This window comes from Ixodes scapularis, unplaced genomic scaffold, assembly GCF_016920785.2.
Source record: "Ixodes scapularis isolate PalLabHiFi unplaced genomic scaffold, ASM1692078v2 PGA_scaffold0__279_contigs__length_252992795, whole genome shotgun sequence".
Taxonomy (NCBI): domain Eukaryota; kingdom Metazoa; phylum Arthropoda; class Arachnida; order Ixodida; family Ixodidae; genus Ixodes; species Ixodes scapularis.
The window spans coordinates 96,053,862-96,073,624 of record NW_024609835.1 but is presented as its reverse complement, the minus strand read 5'-3'; the positions used below and the strand labels follow the sequence as shown (position 1 = coordinate 96,073,624).

At 43.3% G+C, this 19,763-nt stretch overlaps 2 protein-coding genes across 6 annotated transcripts in view; one reads left to right on the top strand and one right to left on the bottom strand.

Moving 5' to 3' along the window:
- Window positions 1-13,331, top strand: part of LOC8042400 (acyl-CoA-binding domain-containing protein 5) — a 39,513-nt gene extending 26,182 nt beyond the window's left edge. For all 5 annotated transcript variants that reach the window (XM_029972141.4, XM_029972140.4, XM_040503708.2 and 2 more), the window contains one exon: window positions 11,360-13,331. In XM_029972141.4, the coding sequence (XP_029828001.1) occupies window positions 11,360-11,494 (135 nt within the window). In that variant the 3' untranslated portion in view covers window positions 11,495-13,331. The remainder of the gene's footprint in view (window positions 1-11,359) is intronic.
- Window positions 13,332-13,472: 141 nt separating this feature from the next.
- Window positions 13,473-19,763, bottom strand: part of LOC8042405 (pyruvate dehydrogenase (acetyl-transferring) kinase, mitochondrial) — a 52,626-nt gene continuing 46,335 nt past the window's right edge. Inside the window, exon 12 of the mRNA XM_029972138.4 lies at window positions 13,473-18,563. Coding sequence (XP_029827998.1) covers window positions 18,554-18,563 — 10 coding nt within the window. The 3' untranslated portion in view covers window positions 13,473-18,553. The remainder of the gene's footprint in view (window positions 18,564-19,763) is intronic.

Here is a 19,763-nt window from a genome sequence, read left to right as displayed (position 1 = left end):
GTAAAACCACAGTAGAGTCTGTGTGCTTACACCCTGCCCAGAACACTTGGGAAATGTGGAGTGCAGTGGCATATAAGGCAACATTCTTGGAAAGCTTGCAGCCCCATGTTACCATGGCAGTTATGTCACAGCGATCTGTGGATGAGTGCACAAGAGAGAGGGAGATTAACAAAAGAAAAAAGATATAGGGTGATTTCAGATAAGATCGACCAAAGGATGGCTAGTCGACATTTTCAAATCAACTGATGTTTTTATATGTTATTGTCTAGTGTCTGGTATGAACGAATCCAAACTTAGTTTTGACTAGAAAAAATACTTGGGGACAGGAAAAATCGTAATGCATGAGGTGGTGGACAGTTGCATCAACGCGCACTGATGGAGGGGGCCCGTTTGAGAGTGAATAACTAAAGCGATAACATTAGGAGAACTCTAATACGTTTTAGGCGCAAACTATGGGTATAGCTTGCTTGTAATATAAAGTAATCATATTTATTTAAAATTTATTTATTTTTCTAAAAATTGACAAACATGCCTGCTCGAACGACAAATGGCAAACTTTGGAGGTCTGTATCTCATGAAATAATTTAATCATTATGATATAATTTGCAGATATTATTCTACTAATATATAGCTAATATTTAAAAAATAACTAAGGTATCTGTGTGATACAATAGTTAGGATATATTTAGTCAAACATGGAAAAAAAAATCAAACAAAGAAAAATTCCGATGCGAATAAAAAAAAAACACCACCCTCGATTTTTTTTAAATTTAGGTAACCTGTTATACTCTATTTCGGCATTCATTTCCATTAAAAACATGTTGCATCATTTTATTGAGAAAGAAGATACAACTCCCCAAAGTAGGGTCCTTTTTCAAAGCCTACACTTAGCAGTGTTTTATACAAGAACTGACTCTGAGTTCCAGTTTCATAGGCATGTGCGAATAGTGTTTTTTTAGTTCGAAGCGAATTCGAAGCGAATAGTAATTTGCTTCGAATATTTTCGAAGCGAATAATTCGAATAGTTGTAGGAAAAATTATTAGCAAAAGTTATGCAGTGGTCACTTCACCGACCATTTATTTTCACTGCAACACAGCCACAAATCAAAACTTAAGATCATGCACAAATCAAAACTTAGTACAAGAAAAGTCAGTGATTTTCATGAAGGAACACGAGCTGCTGCACATGATCAGGGAGGAGAAGCTCCCTCCTGCAGCTCACGATGCTTCCTGCGCTTGAGAAAAGCCTTTCACTCCTAGTCTGGGTTGCTGGTATCGAGAGATACCTACGGGCAACACGGACCAGGGATGGGTGCAGATGTCTTCCCCTGCACCTCCACCATGCCAAGGGGTCTTCTGTGCGCGCAAGGAGGGGTGTCTTCAGGTACTCAATAGCCTCGGTAGCGAATTCGTGGCCTGGCTTTTGGTGCGTGTCAGAGCTAAGACTGGTGAAGACATCCCACAGGGTATCTCCTAACGAGTCTCCTATTCCTCCGCTGGTTTCGGCGGCTGCATCACTAGGCTCGTCCACTGATGCGCTCTCCTCAACGGCCTTCGTCAGGAGTGTGCGTGCCCATTTTTTTTTCTGCCTCTCCAGTGTAGCACCCGTCCTTGTACCTGGGGTTCACCAACATTGACAAGGCTAGAAGGCGACACATCTTCCCATCTGGAAATCGTGTCTTGATGCTTTGTATGAGGCTTGAGGCAACTGATCCTGCTTCATCGGTAGAGTGTCGACTGAGAACAACCTTGGTGCACTCTAATAAGGGGATCACTTGGGAGAGGGTCGGATAGCTGTCTCCAGACAGCTCAGCTGTGGCTTGCTCGAGAGGCTGCAAGACCTGCACTACTGCAGCCATAAGCCTCCACTCACTTGCACTGAGAGGTTCCACTGTGTCACATTCCGACAGCTCCACACTGACGGGCACGCGAAGCTTCACAAGCCTCTTCATCATGGCGTGTTCACTATTCCAACGTGTTGGAACATCTTGCACAACTTCAAGTGGCTCAAGGTTCATGTTCTTTTGGATTTCCATAAGGCACCCGCGGGCCTTTGCACTCCTTTTATATCGAGCCACAATGGTTCTAGCTTTCGCACATAACTGCGAGAAACCCGCCACTTCTTTTTTGGCGTTGCTGATGCACAGCTGGAGAGTGTGTCCGAAGCACTGCACGCCAGACCACGGTGACCGTGCAAACGCTGAGGTGAAATTCCTAGCGTTGTCCGTGACTACATAAATCGGCATGGTGCCTGGCGCTGGTATTTCCCAGTCCTCGATAGCACTTTTGATGAACTGTTCCAGGTTTTCGGCCGTGTGGGAGTCCGTCATGTCCGTACAAGCCAAAGCGTGCACGTGCTGTCCAAATTCTTCGTCCATCACGTGGCAAGTCACGGAGACGTAGCTATTGTTTGCGTGCGAGGTCCAGCCATCCGTCGTGATGGAGTAACATTCTGCTCCGCTATTGAAAATGTCTCGCAGACTCTTTCTTAGTTCTTTCTTTTTGGACTCGTACAGATCCGGGATGACAACCCGCGAGAAGGTCGTCCGCGATGGCACGATGTAGTCGGGCATGGCAAGCTTCATCATTTCAATGAAACCACTTTCTTCTACGATGCTGTACGGATGCATTCCGCTAGCAATGAAGTTCGCTATTATCGCCGTCATTTGTTTCGCTTTGGGTGCAGTCGGTTTCAGTTTGGGCTTGAAACTGTCGGCTACCGACGGCTGCTGATGATTCGGTTTACTCCCGCTCTTGTGTTTGACGGCACTCCCGCGTGCTTGACGCTCACATTCGAAAGTCTTGTACGAATCAGGGTGCCTTTTCAGGTGCGTTGCGAGGGTCGTTGTCGTACCCGTTAGAGTTTTCAGCACTGCCTTGCATTAGAGGCACCGAGCATTTCCCGGTGGCACTTTCAAGAAGTAGTTCCATATCGGATTTCGATACGCACCGGCTTCACTTTCATCGTTCCCGGCTGCCGTCGATGACCCGTCAGCCATACGAACGAACACGCAGCACCTAAAGCGAGCACACTTCGGAATCCTTTGTGGAGCTGCGACGGCTGCGACGCACGATTTTCTGATCGGTTTAGCATGTCTTGGATTGGATTGGATATTTTTTATTTCTTGATGCCGATGCGGCTTTCGTGAGTAACAACCGAAACCGAAACTACCAGATACAATCGGCCTTCCTTTCGCTATTCGTTAGTGCCGAATACTTCGAACTTTTACGAATATCGGAATTCGGATCGAAGCGAATACCGAATAATGTACTATTCGTTCGAATATTCGGAAAAATCGAATATTCGCACATGCCTACAGTTTCATGAAACCAACACACATCTTTTATATATTTTTATTCAGATGAGGCCAATGATAACTAAAGAAATCGTTCACACACTTAAATTAAGGAGAAACTACTGTGTACAAAGAGGTATCATATTACGGACTAGTGATCCGAGAAAAGATCATGCAGCCATCGGCCACTAGGAACTTTGTTTACTTTATTCTCCTATTCTCCTGCGACACTATATGCTATTCCCTCTTCCGCTCTACCTTCATCTATCTCTCTCTCTCTCTCTCATTTATATCCCTGATATATATCCAGAACAAAAACATGTTCAAGCATTCCCTTTCTGCGTGGTGGTGTTCTGTGGCTAGCAAAAATCATTTCCTCGCTAAGCTCACGATTATGGCAAAATAGTTGCCGGAAACCGCAGACGACACTCGTCGCTAGCTCTGGCAAAACGGCCGATACAATCTTTTTTTCGCATTTCCCCGCTCGCTGTCAAGGACAAGGGGGTTCGCTTCAACCAGCAAAACATGGCCGCCGACGCCTGTTTACTGAGCAGTCATGCCTGTCGCCATCTCACTCGCTGGCGTCACGGGCGATAATATCAGGCACAAAGGGGCACACCAACCGGCAGCATTATCCCCAAATACTCGAGCCTCGCGTAAATACATAGAGTGTAAACGCTGTCGCCATGTTATCGTAGTAAGACCGCCCCCCCCCCCCCTCCCCCAACGGGGGACTGCAGTACGCGACGGCGTACTAACACAACGGCGACGATATCGACATCGCGGGCTCCGAATTTTCCCATAGTTCTACTCCACGGGCATTTCTCGAAACGCTTGATATTGTGTACGCCCGCCTGAAAGGATTTCAGGCGCGTAGTTAAGATAAGGCGGTTCTCCGCGGCAAAAGAAAGCAATTTCACAAAAGCTTAAAAGCGGCGGCGACGCGTGTGCGGTGAACGCTTGTAGTTTTGGTGTAGACAGGGTGTGTGTGTTCTCGTTGTTGACACCAGCCGGCGATAAGGCACTGCAGGCGGTAGCTCAGTACAGCAAGGGCTAATCCGAGTGACCATCAACGTAACCCCACCGCCAACCCCTCGCGAACCGGTCGCCGACATGGCTCAGGCTGTGTCATGAACCACGTGGTAGAAGCTCGGGTGCTTTCATATCAGCGCGTGGAGGGACGACAGTGCGATTCTGGAAAGTCTTTTTCGAAGGCCGTTGACCACAATTTTTTCTCTGGAGACTTTCCCTCTTTCTTCCTTTGACGTGGATCAAGCTTTGCCGACAGCCTCAGTTGTGACCTCTCTTTTCAAATGTATGTTTGCAGTGAGTGAGCTCCTCAGCCTCGGACTTGTCACTTGTGCACCCAGTTGTTCTTTCACTTGGCAATTATATGCCATCAGTTGGGGTTTAATTTCTATTATTTATGTATACATTATGAAGACGTCCTGGAGCTCTGAACGAGTGTTTTTTGCAGATTACTTTTGCAAACACAAAAAGACTATACCAAAGCAGCGGAATTTTCGAAGTGTTGGCGAGTTGGACCTAAACTCGTTGAAGCAAATTCTTCCGCCTGACTGTTCCACCAAAGTGAGTGCGACGGACTACCTGTGCTACCATTGCTTCATGCACATCACTAAGGAGATCTCGATGCGAAGCTCAGAGCAGCGCCCTGACATATTTGTGCCAGCTGAAGAAGCAATTGAAGATCTAAATCGCAGCATACTACCTACAGATGTGTCGCCGCTGAGACAACCAAGCGTCGTAAGAAGTCGGGACAGGCCTGCCTATGTCAAGAGAAAGCAGACATAACTGGAGCAGGTTGCTGTCAAGAATATACGCTCAAGGCTACGTATTGCGTACGACAGGGACGCACCATCGGGGTCGTCTGAACCAACATGCTCCACATGCACTGAGTGGGTGGACAACATTCGGCAGGCCTTTGAAACCGCCACCTCTCTCCGGGAACGTTGTCAACTGCTTACACTCCTGCCGTCAACACTGACGAAGAATGAGGTTCAAAAGATGATTCCACAGGCCTCAATGTACCTCATCAGTAAATCCCGAAAACTCAAGGAAAAGCATGGTGTGTGGTATGAGCCGGATCCTTACACGAGGTGCAAGGTGAGCCCTGAGAACCTGTCTGCTGCCCTAGAGTACTTCACGAAAGACGAGCTACAATGTTCGCGCCAAAGTCCCAACCAGAAGGACGTCATCTCTGTCATGCTCAACGGAGAGAAAACGTTCGTGCCAAAGCGCTTCATGACACGCTCAATACGAGAGGCCTTCCGTATATACAAAGACAAGCATCCCGATTCCGGCGTTGGGCTGACGAAATTTTATTCGTTGCGCCCTAGATGGGTCCAATGTATTCCACACCAGGAAGTGTGCGTTTGTGTGCGCTGCGCCAATTATTATCTTTGTATTGCCGCTCTAGAGAACGTTACAGGCTCAACATTCAACACTGGTGAAATGAACTCAGCATTTCTGTGCGACCCAGCAACAGAACTGTGCCTTCAAGGAGACTGTGATCACTGCCCAAAAGGCCAGTTTCTTACACTCCAGGAACTTGATATCCCGGAGGATGAAGAGATTGTGCTTGCAACATGGGAGTCCGGCGACCTTGTGAAAAAAACTTTGGAACCTGAGACTTTCCTAAAAGTCATCCAAGTGACGGTTGGAAGTTGGTTACTTCACAACCATATCCGGCAAACGCAAGGTAAAGCGATCTACGATGAAAAACAGTGCATGCAACGCGGGAGCATTGTCTTTCATTTTGACTTTGCTGAAAACTGGACCATCGTGCTTCCTGACGAAGTGCAAGCATATCACTGGAAAAAAAAACAAGTTTCGGTATTTACATGTGTAGTGACGACAAGAAAATCTACAAACAGCTTTGCCATCATCAGTGAGGACCTGTGTCACGACGCCGCTCACGCTTGCTTGGCTCTAGAAAAAGTGAAGGAGTGGGTTGAAGACAACGTTGCGGTATACTCGTACGTGACGTACGTAAGTGACGGCGCCGCCAGTCATTTCAAGAATCGCTACCAGCTTCACCAATTTGCAAAGGACGATTGCCCACAAGCCCAGTGGTTATTTTTTGCATCTGGACATGGGAAAAATGCATGTGACGGAGTTGGCGGACTCTTGAAGCACCAGGCCACGCTGAACAACCTGAGAGAACGTTCAGTAAGCGCAATTCAGACGGCCAGGACAATGGTGAGCGTTCTATCAAAGAAACTGAAAGGCGTTCATCTTGTATATCTGGACGAAAATGAGGTTGTTCGGTATCGTGAACAAAAAAAAGAAGAGTGGCTGACGGTGTGCGCCTTCCCTGGCATTCAGTCTTGGCACGCGTGGCGGCTCAGCAAGTCATCAACAGAAGGGACCTGTGGCATATATGTAGCACGGACAGTCGGATCTGCTTGGAAGCAACTTTATTAAATGGGTACAGCGAGGAAAACCTTAGCGTAAAGTGCCGAATTTGATTTCCCAAGGACTGCTCATTTTGAATGCAGGGACATCTTATTTATCACATTTTTCTTCACGGGGTATTTAACCTACTGTTTTTGTTGGTGGTTACTAATAATTTTTATCTGATCACTATAAAAAAAATCCCAAAATGTTATCCTCGAGCAGGATAAAATATATCGGCTTGCCACAATTCATTCATACACCGAGAGCATCGAAGCTGCTCCAGTTAGGCACTATGGCATCCGTCACCTGAAATTGTTTGTAATCGTAAATACACAGCCAACCTAAATATCTTACTATTATATCTTTGTTTTTGTGTGTGGAAGTAAAGTTATTTATTTTACTCTAGATGCAAGATATACCGGAAGGTACAACTTCACACTGCATCATCTTTTCTCAAATCATTAGTCTCTAATATGATACCACTTTGTACGCTTATGTAAAATGCTGTATATAGTTTCTCCTCCCTTTTACTGTGTGACCGATCACTCTTTTTATCAATGACCTCATCTGAATAAATGTATATAAAAGATTTGTGCAAGTTTCATGAAACTGGAACTCAGAGTCACTTCTTGTATAGGACACTGCTAAGTGTAGGCTTTGAAAAAGGACCCTACTTTGGGGAGTTGTTTCTTCTTTCACAGTGCAATGATGCAACATGTTTTTAATAGAAATGAATGCCGAAATAGAGTATAACAGGGTACCCAAATTTAAAAAAAATCGAAGGTGGTGTTTTTTTTTTATTCGCATTGGAATGTTTCTTTGTTTGATTTTTTTCCCATGTTTGCCTAAATATATTGTAACTATTGTGTCACTCAGATACCTTATTTATTTTTTCAATAATAGCCATATATTAGTAAAATAATGTCTGCAAGTTATGTAATAATGATTAAATTATTTCATGAGATACAGATTTCCAAAATTTGCCATTTGTCGTTCGAGCAGGCATGTTTGGCAATTTTCAGAAAACTAAATAAATTTTTAATAAATATTATTACTTTATATTACAAGCAAGTTGTACCCATTGTTTGTTTGTAAAAGGTTTAAAATTCTCCTAATTTTATTGTTTTAATTATTCACTTTCAAACTTGCCCCCTCCATCAGTGCGCGTTATTGCAACTGTCCACCTCTCCCTGCCTTACGATTTTTCTTGTCTCCAAATTTTTTTTCTGGTCAAAACTAAGTGTGGATTCGTTTATACCAGACACTAGACAATGTCATATAAAAACATCAGTTCATTTAAAAATGTCGACCAGCCACCCTTTGGTCGATCTTGTCTGAAATCACCCTATAGGAGCTTGCCCCCCACAAGATGGCTTCTGAGTACTTACCTTGCGTTCTTTCCCATGCCATCTCCACTTCTCCTTCGTAGGCCTTCTTATGCTATTTCAAGCATAATGTATTAATAATTCAGGCATTGGTACTCCAGCTCATGCTTGCCAGCCTTAAGTATGTAAGTCTTCTCTTTACAGTATACTTCATAACGCTACATACATGGTCCATGGATTGTGGTGCGATATAGAGCCCCTGCTGAATATGGTGGCTGCTGGTGTCTAGCTTTTAGAGTCTCCCAAATATACTTGCACTCAGGACCAGCTAGGCATCCACATCTCTTCTTGCTTTATGCTATTTTTATTGTCTGTGCTACTGGCTTATCCTTAAATATGTTGCAAGTTCAGATGGCCCAGATCTTGGTGCCCCATAGGACTTAAGGGGGGACGCTACGCAAAAGGGTCGACTTTTGAACCTTTTGCTTAAGGGGGGACACTGGCTAGAGGTCGAACTTTTGAACTACTCGAGTGATCGGAATGAAATTTGCAGGGAAGATTTAGCTTCAGATGTAGGTGTACTGTGCAAACTTTCAGCTCTCTAGGGCAAATTTACATACCTGCATAAGGTGATGTGTCACCCTTCGTTAAGAAATCTATGATATGCAAATGAAGCTATTAAGCACCGTTTTGACTGGTTGAATATAAAGTGGGGAATATGGGACCTTGGGCTATCTAGTTTTAATAACTTAAATGTAAAAATTTTAGGAAAAGTTGTTACCTCAAACTATGAGATGCATATCTGTTCTATGTCAATTTTTGAAAACTTAGTTTTTTATCACTGAGGATTTCAACTTAAAACCAAATAAAGTAGATTGCCCGATAGATTGCCAGTAAATTTCAGTTCAGAAACATGTTGATTGTGGTATTAGAATACTTTCACCTTCGAACAAAAGATTCCTTCGTATGAAATTTGCAGCAAAAAGTGGAACTGAGAAAAATGCATTCAAACATTGAACTCCTTTACTTTGTTACTGCCTCACAATGTGTTGAAAATATTTTATATCAATGTAAATATTTAGCATATGGTTATCAAATTTGGTGTAAGGGTGTATAATTAGTTTCTAAAACTAAACACATCAAAATTGAAAAATAATTTAAAAAAAAAAAATTTAAAATTTAGGCCCATGTCCCCCCTTAATATAAATGAAATTTACAGTATATACTGGCACTTGCGAGGCAGAAAGCAGGGCAGAGTTTTATCGGCATACATGAATTGTAAAAGAAATTATAGTTCAGGAACGCATCAACTTTGTTTAGGAAAACTATCGTTAGAAAACTAGTACAATACCAAACGTTTTTCTTCACTAGATATGCAGCAGAATGCCTGGACAGTGCAACTGTGAAAACGAAATTTTCAAAAAGTAATTTATATTATCTAATATCACGGCAAAAAATCAAATGAATTTTTTGCCTTTTATGTCGTCTACAAAATCTTAATATATATTATAAAAGACATCCAGAAAGTAAAAAAAAACAATGCCACAGTTGCGTTGCCTAATAATTTTCAGTTACGAAAAAAAATGAGGGAGTTTTTCCCTTCGTCCCGTTACAAAATGAGTTTCCTAAAGTGACATTTATGTCAAAAAGTGGAATGGAGAAAAATGCATTCAACATGCTCTAACGTCTTCCTTTTCTTTAGCATTGGTGGACCGAAAATAACTTATAAAAGTATGGCTATGCAGTAGTGGTGCAAAACTATCGATAGTACTATCGATAGTCGCCAGAAATCTGACTATCGATAGTGAAAAAAACTATCGATAGTACTATCGATAGTCGACTATCGAAAAACTATCGATAGTACTATCGATAGTCGACTATCGAAAAACTATCGATAGTACTATCGATAGTCGACTATCGGAAAACTATCGATAGTAATATCGATAGTCGACTATCGAAAAACTATCGATAGTACTGATAGTCGACTTTCGATAGTACTATCGAAAAACTATCGATAGTCGACTATCAGAAAACTATTGTTAATCGACTATCGGAAAACTATCGATAGTCGACTATCGTAAACCTATCAATAGTACTGTCGACAGTTTACTATGGATAGTTTTGCGACACTAGTAGTTTGCGTCGCTCCCTCTTGTCTATTTATCGCTTTAATTTTTTTTTCAAACGGGGCACCAACTAGCCCAAGCACTTACCATCCCAACTTTGGTTCAGCTTTCAGTGATGACGAAGATGGGGGTTAGGGCGAAAAAAGAAGGGGGAGGCGAACGGTGGGGCGAGGGCAAGACGGGCCGGGGAGGAGGAAGCAGACGAACCGCTGGAGAAGAGAGGGGGAAACCTCCTTCTCTCTTTAGCGTTCCGTCTGCTTCCTCCTCCCCGGCCCATCTCACCCTCGACCAGCCTTCTTAAGTTGTAACGGACTATAGTGGTGCAAGACTATCGATAGCAGTAGCGATAGTATCGTTAGTCGCCAGTATAGTAAAAAACCATCGATAGTCGACTATAAAAAAACTATCGATAGTACTATCGATAGTCGACTATCGAAAAACTATCGATAGTACTATCGAAAAACTATTGATAGTCGACTATCGAAAAACTATCGATAGTACTATCGATAGTCGACTATCGAAAAACTATAGATAGTCGACTATCGAAAAACTATCGATGGTACTATCGATAGTCGACTATCGATAGTTCTGGGACACTATCGATAGTTTTGGAAAAACTATCGATAGTATCGATAGTCAATTTATCGATAGTTTTGCATCACTACTATGCAGTCTAAATTAATAAAACTTTCTGGGAGTACTCTCTGGATGCTGGTGGATGTAAATATGACATTTTTAAAAATCACCCTTGTTTGCAGAACTTTTTTTTTTTCTGGGCAATGTCCCCTTTTCAAAAAGGCATCACACCACCCTAGACACCCCTCTCACCACCTAAGAAACCTAAACCTCACTGTCTAGGAACCACCGAGCTGACATGTCAAACGGTAGCGAGAAAGTAATGCAACAACATGCTGTTTTTAGCAACAAAAAAGAAAGGGCCGAAATTGTTGCTGTTGCTACGCTGATTCTCTGTGAAATACAGTAGCACCTCGCACAGCATACAACAAAGCATGCCGAGTGCAGCCTTCTCATTACTTCTCTGGGGAGTAAACATTCCTGAACCTGGGCATTAACGCATAAAAAAATGTGGACAGGGAAGAGGCAAAAATTTTGCTATACGTTGCACACATTTCTAGCATAAACTATTGTGGCTGCTTGGAGCCTTCGGTTGAACTCTACACTGTTCCCTGTGCAGTCACGGCAAAACCAACGCTGGTGGCTCTTTGGTGGGGTCGCTCCTCACCTGCTTCTTCTCCTCTTGGCCTGGCCCGTGGTCTTCCAGCTCTGCCTGTACCTCGTCAGCAGACGCAGGCTGAGGCAACTCAGATGAGCACTGACATGGAGCTAGGAGCAGGCACTCCGTTCTGCCGGCGCATCTTTCGGATCGCAAGAGCGGAAGGAAGGACGGCTTCCTCACTAAAAGAGGGCACAGTCACGACCGCACATTGGTGGAACTTGCGAGAGACCGGTTGCGGTTTGCACTGTTGCAAGTTCTTCCCGGTTTGCCGCAGCAGGCGTTTGCAGCCTCTTGCGAGTTTGTGCAATTATAGCGAGTTTTTATTGTACCTCGCCGTTGTCTCGTTTTTCAAGAGTCTGCGGCCTGCGCTTGATGAGCGTCGGTACCTCTCGGAACCGAGAATTGCGATACGGGACCACCAGAGAAGCTGGGGGTTGTTTCCTAGAGCCACTAAATGAGCTACGTTTAGGAGCATCGGTACTCCGTTCCCCGGTTCTCTCGAGGGCACCGCCATTTCGGTGCTTAGTACAGAGCGGGTGCAATTGGAGATTGTTACGATACGAAAATGCAATTTCCTCAACTTTAGACAAAGTGTTGGGAAGCTCGGGTGACGTCATTTTTCGCGGACGGTTTTTAAATTCCTGGAGGACGAACGACCATTTCCTGCTATATCGGATAAAGCTTCGGGCAACTGGCACCAAGATGGCCGAAGTGCTGCTACTCTGACATGTAGCTTACGGAGTGGCACTGGTAATTCTGACGTCCACGTGGGACGCGTCGTCGAGTGTGGTTGTCAAGTGTCGCGGCAAAATGAATTTGAAAACTTGTTTTATTATTTGGATTGAAATATAGCGAACAAATTGTTTTGCTTCTCATTTTGATAGCAAAGTTTCTGTATTTAGCTTGGCTGTAATAAAAGCGTTAACTTTCCAGGTACCCAGAGCGCGAGTCATATTTTGTCCGATATACTTACGCCTGTTGCGTTAATGTGCTCATCTACACCTGTGCAATGCTGGCCCTCCCGAACTAACTCTACGACCAAGTTTGGAGGCTACCGAAATCTGACGAGGACGATTTTAGTGTCTCGAGGTTGTTTGGCCGCTCATGTTTCAGTTGTTGATCTTCGCGCTGTATTCCCACCCGGGAGTTTTGTGCAGTGTTGTGGGACATGTGGCTTGTGAAAGCAGTGTGATCAGATAGTAGTGCACACAGTGTACGATGTGGGAGTGTATCTAGATGGAACCACAATTGTGCAAGGTCTCCCGACCACGGCGATCAATTGGTGTTCATTGCGAGGTGCAGCCGTCCTTAAATTTGCTGGGAAAAAGTATGCGAAGTAAAGTCCCGCTTATGAAGTTACAAATTACCGGTGATAGTACAATGCATCTAGAAACTGCCCGCAATGATAGACTCATGTTCAGAAAATAACTTGCGCCATGCCGTTATACCTGCTTGCCTTCGATAATGTGTGCATCCCTCGGGTTAATGTAGATTCAGGCAGCCCGGAAGTATAGACTGTTCTGTCTACCGCGTTTGTGCAACTCTTTCGTGATTGAAATCGGCTTGCATCCACTAAAAAGCTCAGGCCAAGCGCAACTTGTGACAACAATTTCCACGATATATAACACAACGGCAGCAAGCACACTCATCTCTTGAAAAAAAGTTTACTTGTGGATCAGCAGCCAGTCAATTTCAGTTTCACAAGTGTGCAGTTGCAGGAGTATGCGAGACAGGCCAAAAACATTTTTTCACCAAGTCTGGAAAGCAACTTCTTGCACCACAGAGAAAAAAAAAAAGAAAAAAAAGCTTGGTTGTTATTAGGGTTTTTTCAATGTTTAAAATGTGGGAGGTGAACGATACTGGTGAGAGTACATCAATGTTATGTATATTTTTAATTGACAGCTTAATAAAGTTTTTATTAAACACTGAATGACTAAATTGCCATGTTTTTTTTTTCTTTTATTTTTATAGGTACATTTACACCAAAGTTGGAGCCAACAAGACACTTTTTAAAGCATCACAGTCTCCTCTACACAACCTCTCATGTGCATACTTTGTCATGAGGCCCAGAGAACAGAAAACAAAAAAGGATTTTATTACAAACAGAATAACATAAACAGACATGCGTTTCTTGTGAAGACGTGTCGGTGCAGGTTTGTACTTGGATACGATACCAGTGAATGCACTTCATGCGCACTATTCAGAAGCATATCTGCCACCTTCCTCAAAAACATATAAAGTTGCTTTCGACAGGAGGGTGAGGGGGTGAACATGCGAAGGAGGGGGAGGAGGGGGCCAAACAGCAGTGTCGGTGCCTTTGCACACAGAGATTAGGCGAGCTCCCAACTTCTGCACCAGCATGCCTTTTCTATTTTCTTGCGCGTTCCTTGCAAGGCACCTCTCCGTTTGCATATACCCCCTCACCCCACCCCCTCAAATTCAAGATGGACTTCACACACTTTCAAATCAGGACTACTAGTACATTCAGTCTTTCACCACGTAAAGGCAAGCTCCATTTTAAGGTGGATAACATCTGCCAGACACTTATAATAATGGCCCTAAACTGATCATAACCGTGCAGTCAAACGAGTTTCTGTATGTTCCTTACAGTATAAAACTGCTTTTTGCAAACTAGTAAAGGAGTGCCTAGGTACTTGAAATCGGATAATTGTGATAAAACTGGGAAGTGGCATTCTGGTCAGTTCTGAAATTCATGGAAAAATGGGCACGACACTTCCAAGAAGGGTAAAGACTTCACGTTAGTATTTAAATCCTCCCACAACTACTGATATCACATGTGCAGCTAAATTGCGAGTTATGGACACAGTTTGTTTTATATATCACTTTATCCTAAAACCCACTCTAACAATGGGTATTTCATACCTTGCACTACGTTTCCTATACATATGGCTCTCCGATAGTCGAACATTCACACTTTCAATAAGACTGCTAAATGCTCCCGAGGCTGCCATATAAAAAGGAGTCTCACAAAATTCGGAGGGTGCTTTTCCAAGTTTATTTTTTGTCAAAAAATGTAGGGTTTATAGGAGTTCATTTTTGTTCTCAATTCTCTGAATTCTGAACTTATTTTACAGTGTTCCCAATTTTTGAAAATTCAAAAACAAAATAAATAATCTTTGGCTACTATGACCCGTTGTCCTAAAGGAACCTTTACGAGCGAAGTGGCAAACTCCTTTTGCCAGTAGTTTGAGATTTCAAAAGAAACCGGGGTGGCATCTCCTCAGGACCACTGACCCTGTGCTTTTACGAGATTTATGTGTAAAACTCTAGTAGTCTTTTTTGCTTTTTATTGTCATTGTGACCTCATAATTATGAGTTTCTCGGATAAATTGGAATTTGCATAAAATTTACTGGCGAGTGCTTTTCTGACACATCCAAAAACACGAAACCCTACATACAAATGGACACTGGAAATTATTCACTTGTTCCCAGAAGAAGGCAACTTCATAGCTAATTTTTTAATCCACTGTTCAACTAAAACTATTCACACTATTTCGACGAAACAATAAAAATATTCTATTTGGTTTTCCCATTTACCGAGGTTGAACTTGCACTAAAACGCTCACATTAAGTGCTACGATAGTCACAGGACAGGCAAAGGGAGAATGAAGCATAGTTTTCCAATCTTAAAAGGATCATGAGATGATTTTTCAGCTTTTTCCAAAGATCTCAATTAATCGTCAATGTTCATGAAGCCCGGAGCAGGAATTCTTTTTCGTTTAATTGCATAAAGTTTTGCACAAAAAAAAAGATGCAAACTCCCGTCTGCTTTTCTCCTCGACTCGACCAGACTCGGCCAACATGTGAAATTACGTGGCCACGACGTAAAGTATGCCTTTCTACCGGAAACAAAAGTTCTCCCAGCTGAGCGAGGTAGCTGCGTCAGCCAAGCATCGCGTGGCGTCCAAACGACGTTTCTGTGCAAGGACGTTGAAACGACATCACCTACTGAGGTTTCCATGAACGCCGATTGCTTCGTAGGACTCGTTGGTCTGCAACGTTTGTGCGATCAATGCCGCAGCTGAGTCGAGTGCGGGTGAAAATGTTTTGGTATAATAAAAGTACGAGCCTTGTTCCATATGTCGGGACGCCCAAACGGCAAAACGAGAAGTTGCTCGATGAAAGTTGTAGCAGTTCAACGCCGGAACAGGCCGCGGAGGTGTGGCGATTACTCGGTACAGAATGGTAGGTTCACATTTTGGGTGTGAACACAAAATGTTAGACACAACGTAACATGCATTCCTAATGGAATTCCTTGTGGAAAAACCTCTCGTGCTCTCGGTGATGCTGCAGCTTATGCAACCGGATATTGAGCTCGGGCGTTTCCCTCGAGATTCTTCGTCGACAATTTCATTGTTTCCAAGCACAGTTCGAGCGGCCCACTACTCTTGTCCAATAGGAAGCTAAATTCAACTGACGTACTAAAAAAAAGAAATAAAAAGGCTCATACACTGTGGACGTTGCGGTTACTTTGATAGATGGTGCAAGCTACCGCACAATACAAAAGGTTTCACCACAACTTATTTATTAATCCACCCATTCATACACTCAGCTTCATTGCCAGCGTTTGAGGGAGGGAATGTAAGATACAGTTCGCTTTTATTTGCGAACATTTTGTGCCGAATATTGGAATTTAGCTTTCCTAATCTCGAGTGCTAGTTTTCTTTTCATCTTTTAAACAATATGCGGTCAGTGAAATTCTATCTAAATCGCTTCATGACCCCTTTAAAGCAAATTCATAGATTGGCAAACATCTAAATATTTCCACGTCGCTGTGTGATTTTTTTTCTCACCACGTGAGCTATACATTTAAACTCATTTTCCAATTTGCAGGTATTTTTGACAAGCTTTCTTCTATCTCGTGATTTTCTTTCCTCCAGCCACACGTGCAAGGCTAGATGTACCAATCATTGACCTATTATGAACCAATAAGGTATAAAGCAAAACAGTTGAGCCATAAACCTGTTGCTATTCCTGGGTTCCAGCATTTCGAGAAACAGACTGATACATTTCAGCTTCGGAGAAGAAACAGAACCCGTTAATACATATTTCTCAAGTTCTCGAACAGAACACATGCATTTACACAACACATCAAAATTGCAATAATTTTCAATGGAGCACAATAAAATTTCGACATGCTCCACATTGTCATAGGTGAACGGACTGGGCAAGTAGTGGCAAGAGGGTCCTTTGTTAACCAAACAATCCATGCGCATTGTTTAACAAGACACAGGAAGGATTGCAAAATGCTAATGCAAGAGCCATCTGCAGAATGATATTGTCATTTTGTAGGCAACACAAAAAATGGCAACTCCGAGGCATTGGCAAATAGAGCAGTGCCCACCTAAAAATAGTCAAATAGTTTTGATGAGCGACAAATATTATCAGGTCTTTCGTACTCAATAGATTATCCAAGTTAATTCCTTATTCATATGGCTTGAGCTGGGTCAAAGGTACTCATACAAGTGAGACAAGAGTGTGTATCTAGGTAGTAGGGATGCTGTGGAAAGTCACCATCAAAGCACATTGCAGTTGAGGACTCCTTCTTCATACTGAACAAAGTAATTGACTGTGTACCCATTTTAGTATTAGAGACATATTTGGCCCAGCTTTCATGCCAATTTCCACTAGCGAGGTGAGGAGGTGACATTTCAGCTATCGCTGTGGAAATCCATATTGGTTTTTTAAGTATATTGGTTTTTTAAGTTTGTGAGTTCCTTAGCACCTGTTGATGTTAATCCATGCCCAAAAGCACATAAGGTGGGACAGTTTTCCTGCCCAACTATTCCAAGAGCGAGGTTGAACAGCAGCTACATTGACCAACCTTGCTCTTGGGGAGTTGGACAGTACAGAGTTTCCTTGTACCAGCCCTCTGAAAGTTTTTCTTTACTATCGTGGACTCTGCTAGCTGTAACACGCGAGCGGCGGCCGTCCTGCACCCCCAGCACCTCATGGCAAGCGCCGTCTGAAACTCCCCGCATGCGCCGTGCGGTGGAATTGCTCTTCTTGTCTGCGAGCACACCCTCGCTTTGTCGTCAGCTAGGCGCAGAGCAGACAACGCCACAGCGCAACCTCCGTGTAAGAGGCGCCCACAATTTCGTGGGCGCCTCTTGCGCAGTGGTGGCCACTACTCGTATGTATCATGGTAGGCAATTTTTTTTTCTCGGTCAAACTTGCAGTTAGCGGTCTCTATTTCTGGATCCCACCTACTGTGCTTATACTGATTCATGAGCGTGTATTCTTATTGCGCACGCCTTTTACTAAAAAAAGCAAAAAAAAAAAAAAAATGCAGGCAGGGTTTTAGTTGCAATGACTCTGCAATCTGCCCCAATAAACATCACCTGTCTAGAATGAGTTTGAGACCAGTTCGCTATGGCAAAAATATCAGATGAGCAGAGATGGCTGATAGTCCATCTGTGCCTGAAAGAGTGCCCCACAAAACCGTGTCCAACAAACATTGCCAAACGCTGTGACGTCGTCTGCTCTATGCCCAGCAGATGACAACCCGAGGGTATGTTTTCACAAGCGGGAAGAGCAAGTCTGCCTCGCGGCGCATGCGCAGAGTTTCGGATGGCACGTGCTATGCGGCGCTGGGGGTGCGGGCCGGCCGCTACTGGTGTGCTACAGCTAACAGAGTCCACGATAGTACCTTGGTAAAACAAATCTATTAATAAAACCTATATAGATAATAACATACATCTCTCCATAGAGCTCATGCCAAAGCTTCTAGGGCAGTGTCCAAACAACGCTGCTTGAGTCACTTTTATATATACAAAAACAAACACCACATTGACATTGAAGTGCTGCCGCTACGCCACCCCTTCTCAAACACGGGGTAGTCGAGAGCTGAAGGCAATTCAAGTGATGTTGACAGGGCACGCAAGAACAATTTATACAGCCTGCACAGTGACAGCACATTGCCAAGTAATTTCCACTGCACTAATGTAGTACATTCTGCTGAATTGAGACTTCAAAATAAAACCAGCAAAAAGTGCAATAAAAAAAAACAAAAAAACAACAAAGTGGTGGTTCACATTTGAACACAAATATTTTGGGTAAATCCATCAAGTGTCATAACTTCAGACAGTCCGGAATTGTAACAAGAGCCAGCATGTTGAGCTAGTTGTGTCCTCATAGATTCCTGTAAATAAAAAAAGAAAAAAAAAAAGGAAGTCAACCAGTTTAATATTTTTCTCTTACAAAAACAAAATGTGGTACAAAAGTAAAACCAACGGTTTCACTCAATGTGCCTAGCCCTTTGTGGTCATTGTGCATTTTTGAGCGTAGGCGTGGACTTCCTGAACGTCGGGCTCACGGGAGTACAGAGTGCGACAGAATTAGTGCAAACAAACAATTGCTGGCTTTTCCTGCTTTCCTCCTAGAATTGAAAGGCTACCATTGAAACAACTATTGTGGTCTCAATGGTATTACTGTACGATCAAGATGCAAAAAAAAGTTAATGTCCAGTTTAGGCTAACAGATCTACATCCTGATGGCCACACCTTTTTCAGCCCTGCTCACTGAACAGCCCTCCTAAAACTTGCAAGAGTAATCTGTAAACTCGGACGCATCCAGCAACGCTCATCTGGTTACAAAACTGTGACAGAAAACACACTACTTCGCTTTGAGTGCATGTCATTCTGAAGCTGCAAACTTGCAATTTTGCTTACCAGCCCAACCCATGCTCACGATACCTGAGGGCCTACCTGCCTTCAGGCAACAAACTGTTCTTTCCAGTTATTAAGATTATGCCGTGCCAAACCTTTACATCGCCATAACTTACACAAGAAAGAAACACATCATTGATAATACCGGTACCAGATCGTACCACTCGGACAAACAGATGGGCAAGGGTAACATGAAGTCGTGGAACATTGTTTTCTCCGTCACAAATAGATTGAACTTGCAGATGTTATCCATTTGCAAGTTTCTGCATGTTCAGAGCTAGTAGGGTATACTCTCAGTGTTAACCTCCACATTCCCATTTAAAATCTCAAAACCAGTTTCACAGCAACTTGACGTCACCAAAATGGGAAGTTGCCTCACATAAGATGAAGGCTTGGATGAGTTAGAGATTCATTTTGAAGCAGCGACAGTGCAAAGAAGACCAGGATAACAGAGGAGACACACAGAAAGACAAACAGCGCTGCTGACTAACTTATCTATTTTCACCTCCTACCTTGTGTAGGTCAGTGCCCTTGGTTGTTGTTTTGTGTGTCCCTTCTGCTGTTCTGGTCTCTTTTGCACTGTTGTTGCATATAATACTAGTACAGTCGACTCTCATTAATTCAAAATCTGTTAATTCAAAATTACGGATAATTCAAACTAACATGCAGGTCCC